The 20,384-nt window shown below is 41.0% G+C and overlaps 1 protein-coding gene across 6 annotated transcripts in view; it reads left to right on the top strand.

The window, feature by feature from the left end:
• ttc16 (tetratricopeptide repeat domain 16) overlaps positions 1 to 20,384 on the top strand; it is an 85,904-nt gene that overhangs the window by 59,588 nt on the left and 5,932 nt on the right. For all 6 annotated transcript variants that reach the window (XM_073951614.1, XM_073951618.1, XM_073951616.1 and 3 more), the window contains 7 exons: positions 4,940 to 5,291; positions 8,646 to 8,746; positions 10,637 to 10,763; positions 12,486 to 12,699; positions 15,758 to 15,913; positions 16,227 to 16,397; positions 18,342 to 18,518. In XM_073951614.1, coding sequence (XP_073807715.1) covers positions 4,940 to 5,291; positions 8,646 to 8,746; positions 10,637 to 10,763; positions 12,486 to 12,699; positions 15,758 to 15,913; positions 16,227 to 16,397; positions 18,342 to 18,518 — 1,298 coding nt within the window. The remainder of the gene's footprint in view (positions 1 to 4,939; positions 5,292 to 8,645; positions 8,747 to 10,636; positions 10,764 to 12,485; positions 12,700 to 15,757; positions 15,914 to 16,226; positions 16,398 to 18,341; positions 18,519 to 20,384) is intronic.

The following is a 20,384-nucleotide window of genomic DNA, read 5'->3' as shown; positions in this document are numbered from 1 at the left end:
TACATTAAATGATCTTATAATGTAGATTTCAGTCTGAGATTGTTTGATTTTTGTGTATATTTTAATTTATTAAGAATTTCTGAAATTTCTGAGGTTTATTAGATATGCAATTCTGAATTGTTACAATTTATTACAATTATCATAATTTAAAATAACTTTTTATATAGTGTTAATTTATTTAAAAAAGTAATTTATTTGCATCGTTGCAGCGTTGAATACTTCAGTTTACAAAAATACTTAAAAAATTACTTTACGGTCACTCAAGATTTTCAATTTAATGCATACTTTGTGAACAAATGTGATTTTAATTGACACCACTAAATATTTTTATTGTTTTATTATTCAATTATTTAACATCAAAATGCATTTACATATAGAATATTAGATTTAGCATTTTTCATGAAAGAAATTCATTCATTCATTTTCTTTTCAACTTAGTCCCTTTATTAATCAAGGGTCACCACAGCAAAATGACCCGCCAACTTGTCCAGCATATGTTTTACGCAGCGGATGCCCTTCCAGCTGCAACCCATCACTTCACATCCACACACACTCATTCACACACATACACTACAGACAATTTAGCCTTTTCACCTATACTACGTCTTTAGACTGTGGGGGAAACTGGAGAACGAGAACCCACGAGAACACAGGGGAGAACTTGCTAACTTCACACAGAAACGCAGAGGCTCGAACCAGCGTCCTTCTTGGTGTGAGGTGAACGTGCTACCCACTGCGCCACCACGTCACCCTGAATGAAATTATACTATAAATGAAAGGAATAATATGCAGTTTTAGATACTATTGGTTGTTTTTGTTTACTGGTTAATGTGAGATGATCCACGACATACTGGACTAGCGCTTTTCTAATATGGTACAAAGTAGCTGTAAATGTGTATGTTTCAGCTGGCAAGCACGGTGGTTAGCACTGTCGCATCACAGCAAGAAGGTTGCTGGTTCAGGTCCCGACTTCAATAGTATCTAGATGCAGCCTTTATGATGCAAGCTGAGATTGCATCACTCAGCGATGCAATGTCGGACACAATGCACTCAATGGAGTGAGTCACTGTGACGGGTGGGGTTAGGGGTGGGGTTAGGTGAGCGCATTAAAAAGCATTGGATGCAGCTCTGATTACACAGCACCAGGTCTGCATCCGGACCCCTCTCCCCGACTTGGCCATTTGGCATTTCTGTGTGGAGTTTGCATGTTCTCCCCGTGTTGGTGTGGGTTTCCTCCAGGTGCTCCGGTTTCCCCCACAGTCCAAAGACATGCGCTATAGGGGATTTGAATAAACTTAATTGGCCGTATTGTATGAGTGTGTGTGAATGAGAGTGTTTCCCAGAACTGGGTTGCAGCTGAAAGGAAATTAAGCTGAAGGAAAATGAATGAATGAATGTATTTGTTTCACGAGATGGCATTAATCACCTCCATACCCTACCTGACCTTTTTTATATATAACAAGGAGCTAACAATCCACTTCACCTCTGAGATTCCTGCGCAAAAGTGATGCTTTCACTGTATTTGAAGCGAAAGGATAGACTAGACAGAGACAGCGCATGGTTCAGTGGTCAGTCATCAGTTAAAACGTTAAAACGCCTCTTTCTACTGGCCCTTTGGAGTGCTTCATAATGCATAAACTGAGAGAATGAAAAATTCAGAGAAGTCCCTCTTTCTTTTCCTATGTGTAAGTCTGAGAGTTATGGGCATTTGGGTTTGCAGTTGATTCTGTTAGTCAATGATCATGATAAAAGTGTGCAAAACAATCCTACCTACTGGAATTTCTTTGCTATATCCCACTTTTTCTTACGTCACATGATGATGTGTGTTAATTATGGGAGTAACTTCTGTTAAACTGTTAAAAAATATGTTTTTTTTTTACTGGATTCAATAAGGAGACATTATTCCCCTCACAGTTCATAATGTTAGGGTGTACGCACACTATGTACAGTTGCCTTTGAACCGGGCCAAAGCACTCTTGTCCCCCCTCCCGTCTTTCCCGACGGCCCGCACTTACATTACAATCGGGCCTGGGCACGCCTACGTCATCGATGCTGCGCTGTTCAGTAAGCGCTCTCGCTCAGCACAGTGGAGATTTCTCTAGTTATATCGCTTTAGTCATTAGGGATGCGGTGACATGCAGTCAGATATTTCGCCGAACAGATCCGGCACTTTTGGCGCTCTTAAACATTCATAATGTCCTCGTGCTGCAGGAATTAGGAGGTTTGCTGAAGGTGCAGCTGTCGTGCAGTGAGGGGTTTTGTTTTATTTAATAAACTACGGCAGTTGGCATTCACTGAACAGTAAGAATGATTAATTAATCTATATAAAACGGTCCCTTAAAAGTCATGTCTTGCTATTCAGTTTCGGGTTTTGCACTCACATACAAGCGTACCACACCAAAGCCCAAGTGAACCGCAATTCAGCGCACTCACACTTCTCAAACAATCCAGGAAACAGGCCTGGGCACGGTACGGATAGCATAGTGTGAGTAGGCCCTCAGATTTTGTATCTTTCTTTCTTTCTTTCTTTCTTTCTTTCTTTCTTTCATACATTCATTCGTACAGTTGCTTTGGCTTAATCCTATATTTTAGCTGTAAATGTATATGTTTCAGCTGTGCTGTTGCTAGCACTGTGGTTAGCACTGTCGCCTCACAGCAAGAAGGTTGTTGGTTCAAGTCCCGACTGGGCCAGTTGGCATTTCTGTGTGGAGTTTGCATGTTCATATATTTTTATTATTTCTCTTGTTGTTTTAGTGTTCTCGTTTTATTGTACGGTGTCCTTGAGTTGCTAGCAAGGCACCTTTAAATAAAATGTATTATTATTATTTTTATCAGGGGCCACCACAGCTGAATGAACCACCAACTAATCCAGCATTATGTTTTACGCTGCGGATGCCCTTCTTGCAGCAACCCAGAACTGGGAAACACTTATGTTTAACTTATTACTTAGTTATTACTAGTGTCTAGCACTGTGCCCTCAGAGCAAGAAGGTTGCTGGTTCGAGTTCTGGCTGGGCCAGCTGGCATTTCTGTGTGGAGTTTGCACTGTGTTGGTGGGGGTTTCCTCCAGGTGCTCCAGTTTCCCCCACTGTCCAAAGACATGCTATAGGTGAATTGAATGAACTAAATTGGCCGTAATGTATGTGTGTGTGTGTGTGAATGTGAGAGTGTATGGGCATTTCCCAGTAGCAGGGTGCTGCTTGAAGGGCATTTGCTGCATAAAACATATGCTGGAAAGGTTGCCGGGTCATTTCGCTGTGGCAAAACTGGATAAATAAGGTACTAAGCTAAAGAAAAATGAATGGAATGGAAATGAAAGGAATGATGTCAGCTTTCAGGTTGGCACTCAGACTCAGTTGTCCATCATCATACCATGGTTTTGTTTGGTGTGCTGCATTGAGTTGTCACGCTCAGTTTTTAAGTGGTGTCTGTTCTGTTAAGAAATAAATCATCACAGTGGGCATTTTGATGTCAAAACGACATCACAGTGACATCATAGATGCAAATCGATTTGATGTCAAAACCTTGACATCTATTTGACATCCATGCATTGATGTTCTCTTAATCAACAAAATAACAACTTGAAAAGTATTATACTATAAGAACAGTTGTTAGGCCTTTCCAAATTCACACTAGATTTTGTACCCATACACTGTAAAGTAATCTGTTTATTAACAGTTTCTATATTTTTTCATTAACAAGTTCTTTGTTTATTTTACGTTGTGAATTGAATTATTAAGATGTTGACTTTTAATGCTGAAAATTCAACTACAGTTTTACAATGTGGCTTTTTTTTTTTTTTTTTACATTTTAATAGCTCTAAAAAACATAATGTATAAGCAATATTATCTAGAGAACTAAGTTTGTAAAATAACAGTAAATTTACCTGCAGTTTATTAAGGTTTCATTACACCATCCCAGGTAATATATTATTTTAAGATATTAAAAATGTTAATAAATCTAATTTTTCCAAAGGTTAAACATTGTTGGTATAAAGAACAAGGTCCCATAATGCAATTCAAAAGCATAAATAAAAATTAAGAACATAAATTACAAAACAGGCGACGCAGTGGCGCGGTAGGTAGTGCTGTCGCCTCACAGCAAAAAGGTTGCTGGTTTGAGCCTCGGCTGGGTCAGTTGGCATTTGTGTATAGAGTTTGCATGTTCTCCCTGTGTTCGTGTGGGTTTCCTCCGGGTGCTGCGGTTTCCCCCACAGTCCAAAGACATGTGATACAGGTGAATTGGGTAGGCTAAATTGCCTGTAGTGTATGAGTGTGTATGAATGTTTCCCAGAGATGGGTTGCAGCTGGAAGGGCATCCACTGCGTAAAAACATATGCTGGATAAGTTGGTGGTTCATTCCGCTGTGCCGACCCCAGATTAATAAAGAAACTAAGCCGAAAAGAAAATGAATGAATGAATTACAAAACATGGGAAACTAGTATGGTATTTATGGCTATTTTTAACAGTGTATGTAAACTACCTTGATGTAAAAATGACATTAAACATCTTACATTGGTGTAAAAAAAGGTCAATAATAGATTACAGGTCAGTCCCTAATGTCATTTTGACATCTATGACGTCAACTGACATCAAATCGATTAGCATTTTTCATGTTTGTGATTATTTTTCTTTCATTAAAGTACCCTCTTGGATTTTTATGACTATTAAAAAATCGTAATTGAGGTGCAATATGACGATGTTGTAACTGACAGTTGTATGGATGTGGTTAAGTATGTTAGCCACGCTCCAATTCCTCAGACAGACCTAATCTGATAATTTAACTGGGAGTGCATTTTTAGATTTTAATTAAAGATTACAAGGACAAACTTTTTTCTTTTTTCCTAAAGACGTGCACAGACAAATTGTTCATTACAAAACTGACAATATCGGCTAACTAAATCAACATGGTTAGTTTTGATTTCATTTGAACTTTAACAGAGGGGAACTGCAGCTGGCCCAGTGCAGTAGGAGCTCCTGGGACAGCAACAGTCAGCCGACCGGCAGAGGACATGGTAAACTCTGAAAACCTGATCTGGAGAGTGCTTTTAGGAGAGCGGCTCGGCTCTGATGGTGTCCTCGCCAACATCTCCACCAACCAGCTTCTTACGCATCGAGATGGCTTATCGTCTGAAGCTGAGCCGATGGAGCTGGACTACAGCAGTTTGGAGCAAGCGGGTCTTAATGGCTCACTGCTTGAGTTTACCCTCGGAAACCGACGAAATGACACAGACCTCCTGCTCCCAAACAGAAATCTTACTGCCATTTTACGCAACCGTGGCAATCGCACCAGGTAAGGATCACCATGTATCATTACTGTTCTGTTCTGGAGTTTGGTGGGATTTAAAGGGCACCTATGGTAAAAAATCTACTTTTCAAGCTGTTTGGACAGATCTGTGTGTTGGTATAGTGTATAGACCGTCATACTGGGGTGATATGAACACACCCAGTCCTTTTTTTTTCAAAAAAAGGGTCGGCCAATTGGAGCTGTTTTCAAATCGATCGCACCATTACGTAGGTGTGCGATCCCCCCGCCCACCGAATTGATTGACAGCTGCGCGCATTAACATGTTCTGGTAGTCTTGTGAATATGTCAACAAGACCAGGCAGACATACGCAAAGCAACCGGGAATAAAAGGTCTGTTCTGTTCGCTAGGATCAGCAATCATCATCAAATGTGATTAAGAGTAAGTTTCACATGTTTAAAGTGTTTTAAAACAGAGTATGTGTGTAATTAATTACAGCGTTTTACTTCAGCTTTACTTCATCAGCACAGCCGCGTGTCAGAACAATTATAAAAGAAGACGCCTCAATCATGGTTTGTGGAAGTTAAATCAGGTTTATTTTGTACATTAGCATAACAGATATACACACAGTACTTGAGGTTAGCCTTAACTAAGCTAAGCGCGCTCTGTCTGTCTGCCTGTGTGTGTATCTGTGTGTGTGTGTGTGTGTGTGTGTGCGCGCGTGTTAACTTTGTAACGATATTGTGTGTGACTCATTAATGCAACTTCACAATACTGATTAGTAAAGGTTAGTTCTTACTGTAGTATCTCACAAACGCTACGTGAGACCTTCTTCCTTTAAGTCTGTCTGTTGTCTGACGCAGCTGAGGGAGGAGGCATGTAGAAATAGTGGGCGGGAAAGACTCGGCTTAAAGGCACAGTACGACAAAACCACCCCCTGCTGGAAATCAGTATAAAACAGCATCTTGTAAAAGGTATAATGAAAAATCTGATGGGTATTTTGATCTGAAACTTTATATACACATTCTAGAGACGCAAAAGACTTATATTAAATCTGAAAAAAGGGGTAACCTAGGTGCCCTTCAAACATACCTTATGCCTCTTCAGGATGGACAACATGTCTCATGCAGTTGTAATGCATAACAAACAATCTGTGTCTCCCATTTTCAAAATAAAAGTCCCACATACATAGTAAGTTAAACATGAAATTAAAAATAACTAGGGGTGGAAGTTGGTCATTGTTGTCTCACTAGGTGCATATTAATAATCCCAGAGCAACATATCAGTCTCTGTTTTGGCTAGTGATCTCCTGATGATGTGACTAATGTGAATAATGAGAGTCTTAATGGCTCACTGTTTGAGTTTACCCTCAGGAACGGATGAAATGACACAGAATTTCTGCTCCAAAACAGAAATATTACTACAGTTTTACGCAACTGTGACAATCAAACCAGGTAAACATCATCGTGTATCATAACTCATACACCATGGAGTTTGGTAGGATCTATAATGCATTTTAAACTCTCTTATCATGCGTTGACACCAGTCGGCAAGAATGTCAAAGTAGCCAGTAGTCATCCATGATGACACACACAAAAAAAAAAAGAGAAAACATATAAACGATCCCTCACATGAGTGTAGATGCCATTTAAATTACAGTGTTTATGTCTACAGCATTCTAACAATCCTTTAGAGGGTTTGGATTTTAAAGTTATGCGTTTGTGTTTTATTTATATGCTAGTACAACTAGATGTCTTTAGTCTAGATTCAAACTCTATAGTTGAACAATTCAGCTCATTAGTTGCTCTGCTTGACCTATTGGTAACACTCTAAAGATCATGCCAAGGAACCAATTGATATATTGATCATTTGGCTTCACTGATGATTTTTGAATATTAGAAGCAGGGCCTAATCCTCAACACTGGCATGCCAAAGTGCTGCGGGATGGTCTCGGGTGGGACAGTCCTGATCATGGAGGAATGGAATGTGCTGCAGACTCGAGGCTTGGCTTTTTTTTTTTTTGTTAACGTTCTCCGAGACATTCAAAGAGCGCAGAGGAGAGACGGCCAAGCAGAAGCTGGCGGGATTGCATTCCATCATATTTATAATTCATGCTGGGTTCCCTCCGCCGCGTCCAAACACTGCTTTACCAGCCCCTCTGCCAGAGACCATAAAGAACATCTCATGCAATGCCCGTACACACAGTCAAAGACGAGGAGAAAGATTCCAGGTGGTGAGAAGAAAAAGCCTAGGCTGAGCACAAGGAAGACGAACATAATTCATGATGTTTTGCTATTGGTTAAGGGGAAAAAAGCGCCATAGATCACTCGGGTACAGACTATGCTTGTCGCATCAGATAAATCCCAGGAATTTATCACGAGGAACAAATTTTATTGGCTCCTGTCTGGTTTGAGGGAATGCGCTGTTTTCCAGCTTTGACATTAAGGTAATGAGTGTGACCAGGAATGGTAAAAATGTTAGTGGTTTCATGGCTGGAGTGTCAGTCTGTGTCTCGGCGTCAACAAACGTGAATGCTCTGCCTAATATACAGTGCAGGTGCACATTTTATTGTATTTTAACTATAACTTACCGGCTGCACTGTTTCCAGCATGTTACCGCAACTGCCTCTTTACAGTCACTTACCTGTAAATGTGTTTTACAGTAGCATGGCCCTACCGCAGTACTGTAAAACATCCTTACCGCAAGTTCTTTTTATGGTGAAATGTTCTTTACCAAGTAGAATTTTACAGTACTTTTACTGTAATTTATCTACTTTTTACACTAGCAGTACAAAACCTTTATTTTTAGTATTTATTACAGAATTTAATGAATTCCAAGCAAGTGACAAGTGTTAAGAGCAGACGCTGACAACAGAGAGAAGGATTTAAGTGCTGTTGATTTAAAGAGAAGTCGTGCAGGCAATGGTCAAAACTGGGGCAAACAGTAGCATATAGATAATCCGTAGTCGAAATACAGGCAAATGGTCAGGCTAGGCGGCAAAAAAATTTAAACAGACTAGGATCAAAACACGGCAATCCCAGCTGTGTGCGTGCGTGTGTGTGTGTGTTTGTGATTGTGTGTGTGTGTGTGTGTGTGTGTGTGTGTGTGTGTGTGCGTGTGTGTGTGTAATCATTGGGTGAACTGCTACTGGTGTGAGTACAGGTATGATGACATTTGTAGTTCCTTTGGTGGCAGAGCTATAGTTCTCCAGCGATCTGCATGGGCTAGATTGTGACTGCGAGATCATGTACAACAGTATTTTATATTATTCGTTATACTATATACATCTTAAATGGTTTACAAAAGTAATTTTCATACTGATGTTAATTAATACTTTTTTCATGAATCGTCTTATTTACCGCTGTGAAAGCACCCTGAGATGCTCTTTTTTTTTATTGCAGGAATAACCATAGGCTCCTTCAGAAGAACAAACCAAGCGCTGCTGACATGTACCGGTGGAAGTTGTCCACACAGGAGCCCTGCAGTATGACATGTTCCATTGGTAATCATTAACTTTTGCATTTAGTCAATTAGTAGATGGTTTCCAGCTTAAACAAATGAAGGATCAAGCTCATAAAGAGGCAAAACTCAAATGAATGCAACATAGGCTCATTCTGAAAACGTAGCCCTATATACATTTCTGAAGATCTCGAATTATGTAGCCAGAGGAACGCATGGCTGCATTTCATCTACGGGCGGTATGAAGTGGTTTCTTTTCACGCTTACAAGCTTACTGCTCGTCTCCATGTGGCTTTCCTGCTGTTACCAGTTTGACCAGGTGCTCGCCATGTATGTCTGTGGACTTGAGACGCAGAGAGTAGTGGACTATGACAATGGAGTTCGAGTCTGGCGAAAAACGGTTCCAAAAGCAGGCAAAACAGAAACCCCTTTCACACAATGATATGTGACATGAATGCGTCTGAGTGTTCTGATTGGCTAAAGTAGACGTCTCACGTCAGCACGTTCTAGACGTGAACGCGCTCTTTCTGGCAATTTTCCTTCTGCGTTCACACAGCGCAGCATTCCGACAAATTACCGGTAATGTTACAACTTCTCTTTCCTGAAAATAGCCGCAACGAATTTACATGCATTTTCAAAAAGGACCTGTTCACATATACAGACCTTTCTGTGGTAAGAAGAGGTCTGTACAGGTCTGTATGTGTGAAAGGGGCTAAAAACAGAAGCCAAAAAATCCAATAAGCTAGTAAGATAACAGGGTAAGAATGTGGTAAAATCTGAAAATCGTGGGAGAAATTTGAGATCTCAAGAAGCATACACAGCACTCCTCGGTGGATTTACAAAAACTGCCAAAAAAAGCGTAGCTACTGGGACGTATTTGGCGCTCTCCAGAAATGTATATAGGGATACGTTTTCAGGATGAGCCTGGGTTGAATTAATGCTACTAATACAATAATACAATACTTTCTGTTCTCCCTTTTGATAACCACAACAAAGGCTAAAGCACACAAATTAATCAAAACAAAAGGAAGGATGTTTAAAGGTATAGTTTTATCTGAACAATTTTAATTAATTTACTCAGCTTTTACTTGTTCAAAACCTTTTTTGGGTGGGTTTCTTTCTTTCTTCTATTGAACACAAAAGAAGATACATGTATTTTTAAAAATGCTGGTAGCCATTCACGTACCTATTCCCCATTCATTGCATTCCATTGCCATTTTCCTAACCTGATTTCACCAAGTAGGACATGTTCCTGGATAAACATCTATGTTTGATCCTCGAACAACATTCCAATCAGCCAATCAGAATTAAGGCATACGTTTACGGTTTAGGCTTACAGTTAGGTTTATGCACTTCTACATGATTGTTATCATAATATTTCTCTCTGATTTTGGGTATGATGGTCATTTGGGCCCCTAATAATATCTTTGGGGGCCCCAAAAATGTGTCGTCCTATGTGAGTGTGTATGTGAATGTGTAGATGTTTCCCAGAGATGGGTTGCAGCTGGAAGGGCATCCGCTGCATAAAAACTTGCTGCATAAGTTGGCGGTTCATTCTGCTGTGCCGACCCCGAATTAATAAAGGGACTAAGCTGACAAGAAAATGAATGAATGAATGAATGAAGATATTTTACAGAATGTTAGAAAGCAGCAGCCATTGACATCCATAGTAGAAACATAAAGTGCTAAGTCAATGGGTGTTATTTCCAACATTCTTTAAAGTATCCTAAGTTGTGTTCAACAGAACAAAGAAACTCAAAACGGTTTGAAACAAGTGAAAGATGAGTAAACTATTACAAAATATAAATTTTTGGGTGAACTATCACTTTAATCGATTGCTTGTAATTCAGCAAACAGCCAGACGTAGACATTCCTGACAACTATGCTTGTTTATGTGGTGAACTTTTTTAACGCAGTACTCTTTCTCAAACAGGTGTGTCAAAATCACTTGCCATGTGTGTGCGGTATGATGGCATCGAGGTGGATGATGTTTATTGTGACGCTTTGACTCGACCAGAGCCGGTTCATGATTTCTGCATTGGTAGAGAATGCCAGCCCAGGTCTGTGTGTTAACTTGACCTAAAAAATCAGAAAAACCAGCTTAACTTTAAAGCAACCGCATAATTTTGTTAAGAGTCCCAAATCGGGTCAAGATTTGCCTCTATAATACAAATTTGCAATAACACATAATTTTACACAACATATCCCATCCTAAATTAACACCTAAGTTAACAAACTTTCTGTAAGATGCCCCTGGAACTTTAAGGGGAGGGACAGAAGCAGACAGAATCAGGTTTAAAAACATATACACTTACCAGGCACTTTATTAGGTACACCTTAGTAGTACCAAGTTGAACCCCCTTTTGCCTTCAGACGTGCCTTAATCCTTTGTGGCGTAGATTCAACAAGGTACAGGAAATATTCCTCAGAGATTTTGGTCTATATTGACGTGATATCATCATGCAGTTGCTGCAGATTTGTTGGCTGCACATCCATGATTTAAATCTCCTGTTCCACCACATCCCAAGGGTGGATTCTATTGGATTCAGTGACTGTGGAGGCCATTTGAGTACAGTGAACTCATTGTCATGTGCAAGAAACCAGTCTGGGATGATTTGTGCTTAAGGACATGGTGCATTGTCAGAAGATGGATACATTGTGATCATAAAGGGATGGACATGGTCAGCAACAATACTCAGGTAGGCTGTGGTGTTAACACGATGCTCAATTGGTACTAATGGGCCTAAAGTGTGCCAAGAAAATATCCCCCAAACCATTCCACCACCACCAGCAGCAGCCTGAGCCGTTGATACAAGGCAGGATGGATTCATGCTTTCATGTTGTTGATGCCAAATTCTGACCCGACCATCCAAATGTCGCTGCAGAATTCGAGACTCATCAGACAAGGCAACATTTTCCCAATCAACTATTGTCCAATTTTGGTGAACGTGTGAATTGTAGCCTCAGTTTCCAATTCTTAGCTGACAGGAGTGGCACCCGGTGTGGTCTTCTGCTGCTGTAGCCCATCCGCCTCAAGGTTGGACATGCTGTGTATTCAGAGATGCTCTTCTGCAGACCTCGGCTGTAACGAGTGCTTATTTGAGTTACTATTGCCTTTCTATTAGCTCGAATTAGTCTGGCTATTCTCCTCTGACCTCTGGCATCAACAAGGCATTTGCGCCCACAGAACTGCCGCTCACTGGATATTTTCTCTTTTTCGAACCATTCTCTGTAAACCCTAGAGATGGTTGTGTGTGAAAATCCCAGTAGATCAGCAGTTTCTGAAATACTCAACACAACAGTGCCACATTGAAAGTCACTTAAATCACCTTTCTTCCTCATTCTGATGCTCGGTTTGAACTGCAGCAGATCGTCTTGACCATGTCTATATGCCTAAATGCACTGAGTTGATGCCATGTGATTGGCTGATTAGAAATTTGCCCTAACGAGCAGTTAGACAGGTGTAGCTAATAAAGTGGCCGGTAAGTGTATGTATTGTTTCGCAAATCTTTTGATTTTTGGCCATGTTTCAATGTTTTTACTGTTTTTAATTATTCTAATTTGTTCCTTGATTTAATTTTTTTTTAAACTGTGGCCAAAATAGTGCAATGTGGCTACTTAAAACAAGGGATTATTATTGTTACAATAAAGTGGAAATGATAAAAAAGACAAAAGAAAATCAAACCATAAATTGAAAACTCCTTGCTTTTATGTTCTCTCATGCCATTCTAGTCAGGTCCCATGAAAAGTGACACAACCCTCTCTGTGCATTTAATATGTAGATGGGAGGCGAGCAGCTGGAGTGAGTGCTCTCGGACCTGTGGGGAAGGTTTTCAGTTTCGGCTGGTGCGCTGCTGGAAGATGCTGGCTCCTGGACTCGACAGCTCGGTGTACAGTGACCTCTGTACTGAAGCGCAGCTCGAGCGGCCTCCAGAGCGCCGGGCCTGCAAGAGCCCCACCTGCGGCCCACAGTGGGAGGTAGCAGAGTGGTCTGAGGTAAGTGAACAGCTTGTTTTGTTAATCTGTTGTTAAAGGACCATGAATACCCCCTGTTTCAGCAGGGTGTTTCCACACCTCTAGTTTAGAAAAAGTCAGGAAAGTAGGTGTGTCCAGCTCGATTTAGGTGGGAGTGTTGGGGGAGGGAAAAAGGGAAGGATTCGGATAAAAATGGGAGTTTCCATTTGGGCACGCGCTGATTTTCACTGAGGCAAAACAAAACCACACACAGGGGAGAAAGACAGTGACTCTGTTTGATGATGGTGTAATGTTTGATACCGCACATCGTATAAGAGAAAAAACCTCAGCATTTTTCAGTAACTCAGATACACTTGGTAGGTCAGAAAGCCAAGTGTATAGACTGTACTATCACAAAATGCGTCGAAAATTAAACATGACGGTCGTTAATAGTTTGATTGCGGTGTTTACATGTTTACATTCGGAAAGCTGCATTAACAGTAGACCTTTCAGTCCATAATATCGTAGTGACATAAACGTACTGTAAACTAAGTAACTTAGAAATCATCGTAACTAAGGTCTGTCTTTGAACACTGAAAGAGTACTGCTGACGATACCAACTAACTTTGCGATCTGAATAAACAAACAAAGACCACTGATCGATCACTTACCAAATCTATAGAGACAGGACAATCCAGCATCTGGAGCCGCATCTTTTTTTAAAAGGAGACGAACAGCAAATACGGATTCACCATTTCCAGATGCGAAAAGCTTTCAAGTAAAAAATGGTCCCAACAAACGTATTTCTGTTTCGTGTCACATGCTCTGTAATCCACACGCGAGTCCAGCTGCGCTCTCATAGCGGGAAAATGAAAACAAAACCTTGAAAAATGCAACACTGACGACCCGTATCTCCAAACAATTCTTCTTCTCCCACTTGTTTTGCAACACAACGTGGCGTCTCTCTGCCATCTGAACACTGTTTCAGGTAAAAACTTAAAATCTTCGAAGCTATCATGCACATTAAGGAAGTTGCACCGCATACACAATAGAGCGAGCTGATTGGTTTGAACCAAGTCTTACTCATAAAATAATGCAACACACTCAGAGACGTCACGAAGTACTCCCAGGTACAGACAGCCAGTCTACACACTGGAATACACACAAGGATCTAATCGGTGTGACGCAGCTTCAAAAATTTGTTTCAAACCGGAAGAACGAATTTGCTCGAAGTAACGCAAAAACAACCAATTTTCACTTTTTTTGTGAAATATATGTGTCCTAATAGTGTTTTTAACAGCATGGGACACGTATATGACTGTCAACAGCTCAAAAAAATTGTTTTGGTGTTTCGTGACCCTTTAAAACCATTAAATATTGTAAATAAACAAATAGATTTGTAGGGCCCTATGATTTCTCTGGTGCACTGTACACTTAAAAAATTTCGTTTGCTGTTTGTTCAAACTACTTTTATAAAATGGGCTGAAACGACAAAATTCGTAGTTTATTTGAGGACAACTTATTGTTTTATGTTGAATCCACTTAAATTTGTAAAAACTAATAAGTTAATCATAATCCCCATATTGTTTAAAAATAGTTTGTAGAGTATTCCCTTTTATTTGTACTGTAAATCTTTTGTTGTTATAAATGAATAAATGATCACGCCATGTGATCGGTCATCATGACTGCAGCAACTTTGAGCCCCGAAGTGTCCGGCTGCCCGGCTTGACGGCTCCGTTTTCAACTCCGCCCTCGCCTGCACTCGACTAATCTCATTGATCGCTGGCTGCAACTGTGTTTCATGTCAAACACACCTCATGTTAATGATAGACAAGTCCAAAAATCACATGTTGCTTATTACACACACAGGGATGGACAGCAGCACACAGATATCTTTAAATATAAAAAATTAAAGGATTAAAATGTTAAAAGATTATCATTGTCTACGTAAATATAAAAACCACTACCTCCTCCCATGCTTTTTTCTTCTATTTTCCAACTTACAATCATGTAAATAGCGCATTGACCATGGGGTGACTTCAACTCTAAAAAGGAATGGAAAATGAGACTCTGATTGGTTTCATGCATGCTATGCCTAAAACACACCTATAACTCAGTAAGAAAGTAAGGACTAGCCTTTTAGACCATGTGCCAGGCACACAAACCATTTGTTCATATTTTTCAAAATAGCAAAAGGGGATTCAGACAAGCTCTAAGTCATAAGTCTTAAACTTGATTCCTGGAGGGCCGCAGCTCTGCACAGTTTAGTTCCAACCCTAATCAAGCACACCTGATCCAACCAATCAAGGTGTTCAAGACTACTAGAAATTATTAAGCAGGTGTGAGTTGGATTGGGGTGGAGCTTAACTATGCAGAGCTGCGGCCCTCCAGAAATCAAGTTTGAAACCACTGCTCTAAGTATACCTTTGCCATGCACTCAGGGCCGGCGCACCCATAGAGGCGACCTAGGCGGCCACCTAGGGCGGCAGTATAGAGAGGGCGGCGTCCCTGACACCTCCCTTACTACTCGCGTCTTCAGTTATGTCCGCGACACCTCCCTCACCCCCGCCTCCTCAGATATATTCGCGCATAGGCGACAGAATAGAGAGGTCGGCGTCAACGACACCTCCATCATTACCCACGTGTCCTCGGTTATATCCGAGCATAGGGCGGCAGAATAGAGGGTGGCATCCGCGACACTTCCCTCCCTCAGCACCCATGCGTCCTCAGTTATATCCGCACATAGGGCAGCAGAATAGAGGTCCGCGACACCTCACTTCAGTTTCATAACCGTTCACTTTCGTTTTCACATTGGGGTTGAGGGCGGCGTGATCGTCTTCTGCCTAGATCGGCAGTTCAGCTTGCTCCGGCCCTGCATGCACTTTAGACTGTTTACTTACATTATTAAAATAGATCCTGTTATTACTTTAAAAAATCATCTAAATAAAATGAATTCATAGAAGTAGAAAAGCTGAGATACATGTTGAATTAGGTCCATAGGCTTTTATTCTTGTTTGAATTCTAAAACGGATATGTTTTGACAGTGTTGTCAGTCTTGCGTAATGAATAAATCCAAGTTTTGTCTTGTTTGTTTGCGCAGTGTCCAGCTAAATGTGGTCGCAGGAGTCTGGTCACTCGAGAGGTCAGATGCTCAGATGAGGCCCATGCGTGTGATGAGGAAACTCGTCCACCATCGACCAAAAATTGCACAGGCCCTCCATGTGAGCGCCAGTGGACAGCATCCGAGTGGGGACCGGTAAGATGTTGATATATGAGGAATATTATCAGGATTTTAAATGCCTAATAGATTAAACGTTGGTTTTGACGTCTACAAGAAGCAGAAGTTGCTGAGACTTTTATTTTAGTATGTTGATGTACTGAAAACAGAATATTGAGAAGGGGGGTGGGTCTTCCACATCATTACTTTGTAGCAAAATTATACACAATAACAAATTGACATCACTTTATCTACAAGCTTCAGCTACATTTCATGAAGCATCAAGGCTATAATGTAATGAATAATTTTGCATAATGGGTATTTTAAATTATCTTCTTTTATTTGTGTTTAGTGTTCAGGGATCTGTGGTCATGGAAAAACGGTGAGGCATGTGTACTGCAAAACAGCAGAGGGCCGAGTGGTACCCGAGTCTCAGTGCTCACCTGAAAACAAGCCTCTGGCTATTCACCCCTGCGGAGACAATGAATGTGCTCCACACTGGCTGACCCAGGACTGGGAGAGGGTGAGGATTATTCTTGCATTAATCCTAATATTCCTCCAGAAATCATTGGGTACATGGGGTTAATAAATAATAAATAATAAATAATAATAAATAATATTTATATTATTTATTTACAATACAGTCTGTAAAGTAATATATATTGTGTGGTTTATTCATAAACTAATTTCGAGAGGATCACGTGCTTATGATCAACACGGCTGGCTCCTCATTAGCTCCGTAATCTGCCCTATTAGATGATTATGGAAGCATTATAAATAACCAGAGTTTTCCACTCTAGTTATCTTCGTCTTGAAGTTTTCCCCCTTCCACCCCTACTCCCCCCCTTTTTCCGATAGGGCGACACGGTGGCCCAGTGGCTAGCACTGTTGCATCACAGCAAGAACATCGCTGGTCCAACCTCCTATCAGGCTGGTCGGTGTTTCTGTGCGGGGTTTACATGTTCTCCCTGTGTTCGCGTGGGTTTCCCCCCGGGTTCCCCGGTTTCCTCCCACCGTCCAAAAACATAAACCATAGCCAATCGACTAAACCAAATTATCCCCTAAGACAACCTTAGTTTACACTTCTCACACGGCGACAAGCAGGAGAGTTCTCGAGACCTACCTGAACTCAAACTCCCCTCTCGCCCTTCTAACGGGAGGGAGCCCCAGGCTCGGGGATATTACAAGCTCAGGGCTCTCTCCAGGGACAACATGACAAATACGCTTTATTGATTGTCAGGTAAGTGTGAACTCTTGAACTGTCTTTTAGTAGGTTTTAGTAGGTATATATTAAGGTTTTAGTAATGATACTCCCAAAATAATTGTGTAAATTTGCAGATTTTTAACAAAATTCTGCGCAGAAACAGCAAAAAATGTCCGCACATTCCGTTTGGCCCTAACGATTAATCAAATTGGAATCACAAACACGATTGAGCAAAGTGATTGTCGTGCACGTATTTTCAAGATTTTTAGTAAATCTCTTGCGAAGGCTAGAGGGCGCTCTCACTGAAACCAATGAAAATGCTGAAATATGCATAAATAATAATAAATAACAACGCATTTTATTTAAAGGCGCCTTTCATGACACTCAAGGTCACCGTATAAGACAGCTAGAAGAATCAATTCAAATAAAAACACAATAAAAGTCAATAGAAAACAATACAATAAAGAAACCCAGGAAATCAATACAATAAAGAAACAATACAATAAAGAAACCCTGGAAATCAATACAATAAAGAAACAATACAATAAAGAAACCCTGGAAATCAATACAATAAAGAAACAATACAATAAAGAAACCCTGGAACTCTTCTGGGAAAAATAGCGGTTTGCTGAATAAACATGGGAAGAAAAGCAAAGTTTTTCGTTTTCTGAGCTGGGATGCTTGCTGTCTATGGGGGATGAGAGAGCTCCTGGATTTCATCTAAAACATCTCAATTGGTTTTCTGAAGATAAACAAAGGTCTCAGGGGCTTGTAACATCACGAGGGTGAATACTTAATAACATTTATTCATTAATTTTCTTGTCGGCTTAGTCCCTTTATTAATCCGGGGTCGCCACAGCGGAAAGAACCGCCAACTTATCCAGCAAGTTTTTATGCAGCGGATGCCCTTCCAGCCGCAACCCATCTCTGGGAAAAATCCACACATACACACACACACTCATACACTATATACAATTTAGCCTACCCAATTCACCTGTACTGCATGTCTTTGGACTGTGGGGGAAACCGGAGTACCCGGAGGAAACCCACACGAACGCAGGGAGAACATGCAAACTCCACACAGAAACACCAACTGAGCCGAGGTTCGAACCAGCGACCCAGCGACCTTCTTGCTGTGCTACTAACTGCGCCACTGCGTCACCCTTTACTGAATAACAGAATTACAATTTTTGGGTGAACTAACAATTTAATATCAGATTTTTCTTGTACATGTAAACGTACTGACTTTTTTCTGCCTTCTAGTGCAACACAACATGTGGACGGGGTGTGAAGAGAAGGACAGTGCTGTGTGTCAGCATTACAAGTGGGAAGGTCCAGATTAATGAGGATGAGGAATGTGACGCCAGCAAGAGGCCAGCGGATGAGGACACCTGCTTCGAGAGGCCTTGCTTTAAGTGGTACACAACGCCGTGGTCTGAGGTGAAACTTTTCATACCGTATATCTATTCAGTGTACCCAAAAAACTATTTAGTGACATCTAATAAACATCTAAATGTAGACAGCTTGGCTAAAACAAGACTAAACTTAGGCTGTCAGAGAAAATCTAATAGATATCTAAGAATACCCCAAAACTAGACTAATCATGAAATCGACAGCCTAGACAGACTTTATATGTGTAGTCATTCATTTCTGTTTATTTGATGACTAGTCTAGTTTTGGCTTATTCATTCATTCATTCATTTTCTTGTCGGCTTAGTCCCTTTATTAATCCAGGGTCGCCACAGCGGAATGAACCGCCAACTTATCCAGCAAGTTTTTACGCAGCAGATGCCCTTCCAGCCCTTCGCAAACCATCTCTGGGAAACATCAACACACACATACACTACGGACAATTTAGCTTACCCAATTCACCTGTACCGCATGTCTTTGGACTGTGGGGGAAACCGGAGCACATGGAGGAAACCCACGCGAAGGCAGGGAGAACATGCAACCTCCACACAGAAAGGCCAACTGAGCCTAGGTTCGAACCAGCGACCTTCTTGCTGTGAGGCGACAGCACTACCTACTGCGCCATTGTATCGCCCTTTGGCTTGTTCTTAGACGTCTATTAGATTTTCACTGACAAGCCAATGTTAGCCTTGTTTACGCCAAGACGACTATAGCCCCTTTCACACATACAGACCTTTCCAGAAAATTGCCGGCAATTTTCCGGAAAGGTTGTATGTGTGAACAGGTCCTTTTTGAAAATACCGGTAAATTCGTTCTGGCTATTTTCCGGAAAGAGAAGTTGTAACATTACCGGTAATTTAGTCAAATGTTTACAAATACAAGCGCAGCCGTTTAAAGCTCATTTGTGGTGAATGATGTCAGAATTTACCGGTATTTTGGAATGGATGTGTGAATGCTCTTTTCCGGAAAATTTCCGTAACGTCCTCTCCTGTGTGAACAGCGCTTTTTTGAATATACCGGTAAAGTCGTTCCGGAAATTTTCCAGATATTTACCGGTATCACTGTGTGAAAGGGGCTTATGTTTAGACGTCTATTAGACATCTATTAAAAACCAAAAATGCTTGTTGGGTTTAATGGTGGATTGAAATAAAAATCACAATCACAAGCAGTATCAGATTGCTAGGACGTTGTAAGCTCGAGGGCGCAACTGCACATCTGCTCAGAATACATCTGTATGAGGTCATTTCCAGTTGATTCTACCATGTTTGACTGCATGCTGCCAGGCATTATGTGCTAGTCTGCGTTAATAAAATATTAAGGCCAAAAGCCCAAAACATAGCTTGTGCTTGGAGGATTGCAGACTCACCCGGGGAGAACGAGTGGCAAAACTAAGAATGTGATGCTGAGGGAATCAATGGCAAATGACTTTCTGGGTTCTGATGTTCTTCCTGCACCACTCATATTTTGGTCATGTGCATCCACTGTAGGTTTAAAGACAAAACACTGCAGGTGATTATGGTAAAAATGTATTAATTAATGCAGGCGACACTGTGGCTCAGTGGTTAGTGCTGTCGCCTCACAGCAAGAAGGTCACTGGTTTGAGTCCCGGCTAGGCCAGTTGGTGTTTCTGTGTAGAGTGTGCATGTTCTCCACATGTTGGTGTTGGTTTCCTCCAGGTGCTTTGGTTTCCCCCACGGTCCAAAGACATGCGGTACAGGTGAACTGAATAAACTAAATTGGCTGTAGTGCATGTGTGTATGGATGTTTCCCAATACTGGGTTGCAGCTGGAAGGACATCCGCTGTGTAAAACATATGCTGGATAAGTTGGCGGTTCATTCCACTGGTGACCCCTGATGAATAAAACTAGGCTGATTGATTGATTATATTAAGAATAG

Source organism: Danio rerio, chromosome 5 (genome assembly GCF_049306965.1).
Source record: "Danio rerio strain Tuebingen ecotype United States chromosome 5, GRCz12tu, whole genome shotgun sequence".
Taxonomy (NCBI): domain Eukaryota; kingdom Metazoa; phylum Chordata; class Actinopteri; order Cypriniformes; family Danionidae; genus Danio; species Danio rerio.
The sequence above is the reverse complement of the archived record's forward strand: the minus strand, read 5'-3'. Positions and strand labels throughout refer to the sequence as shown.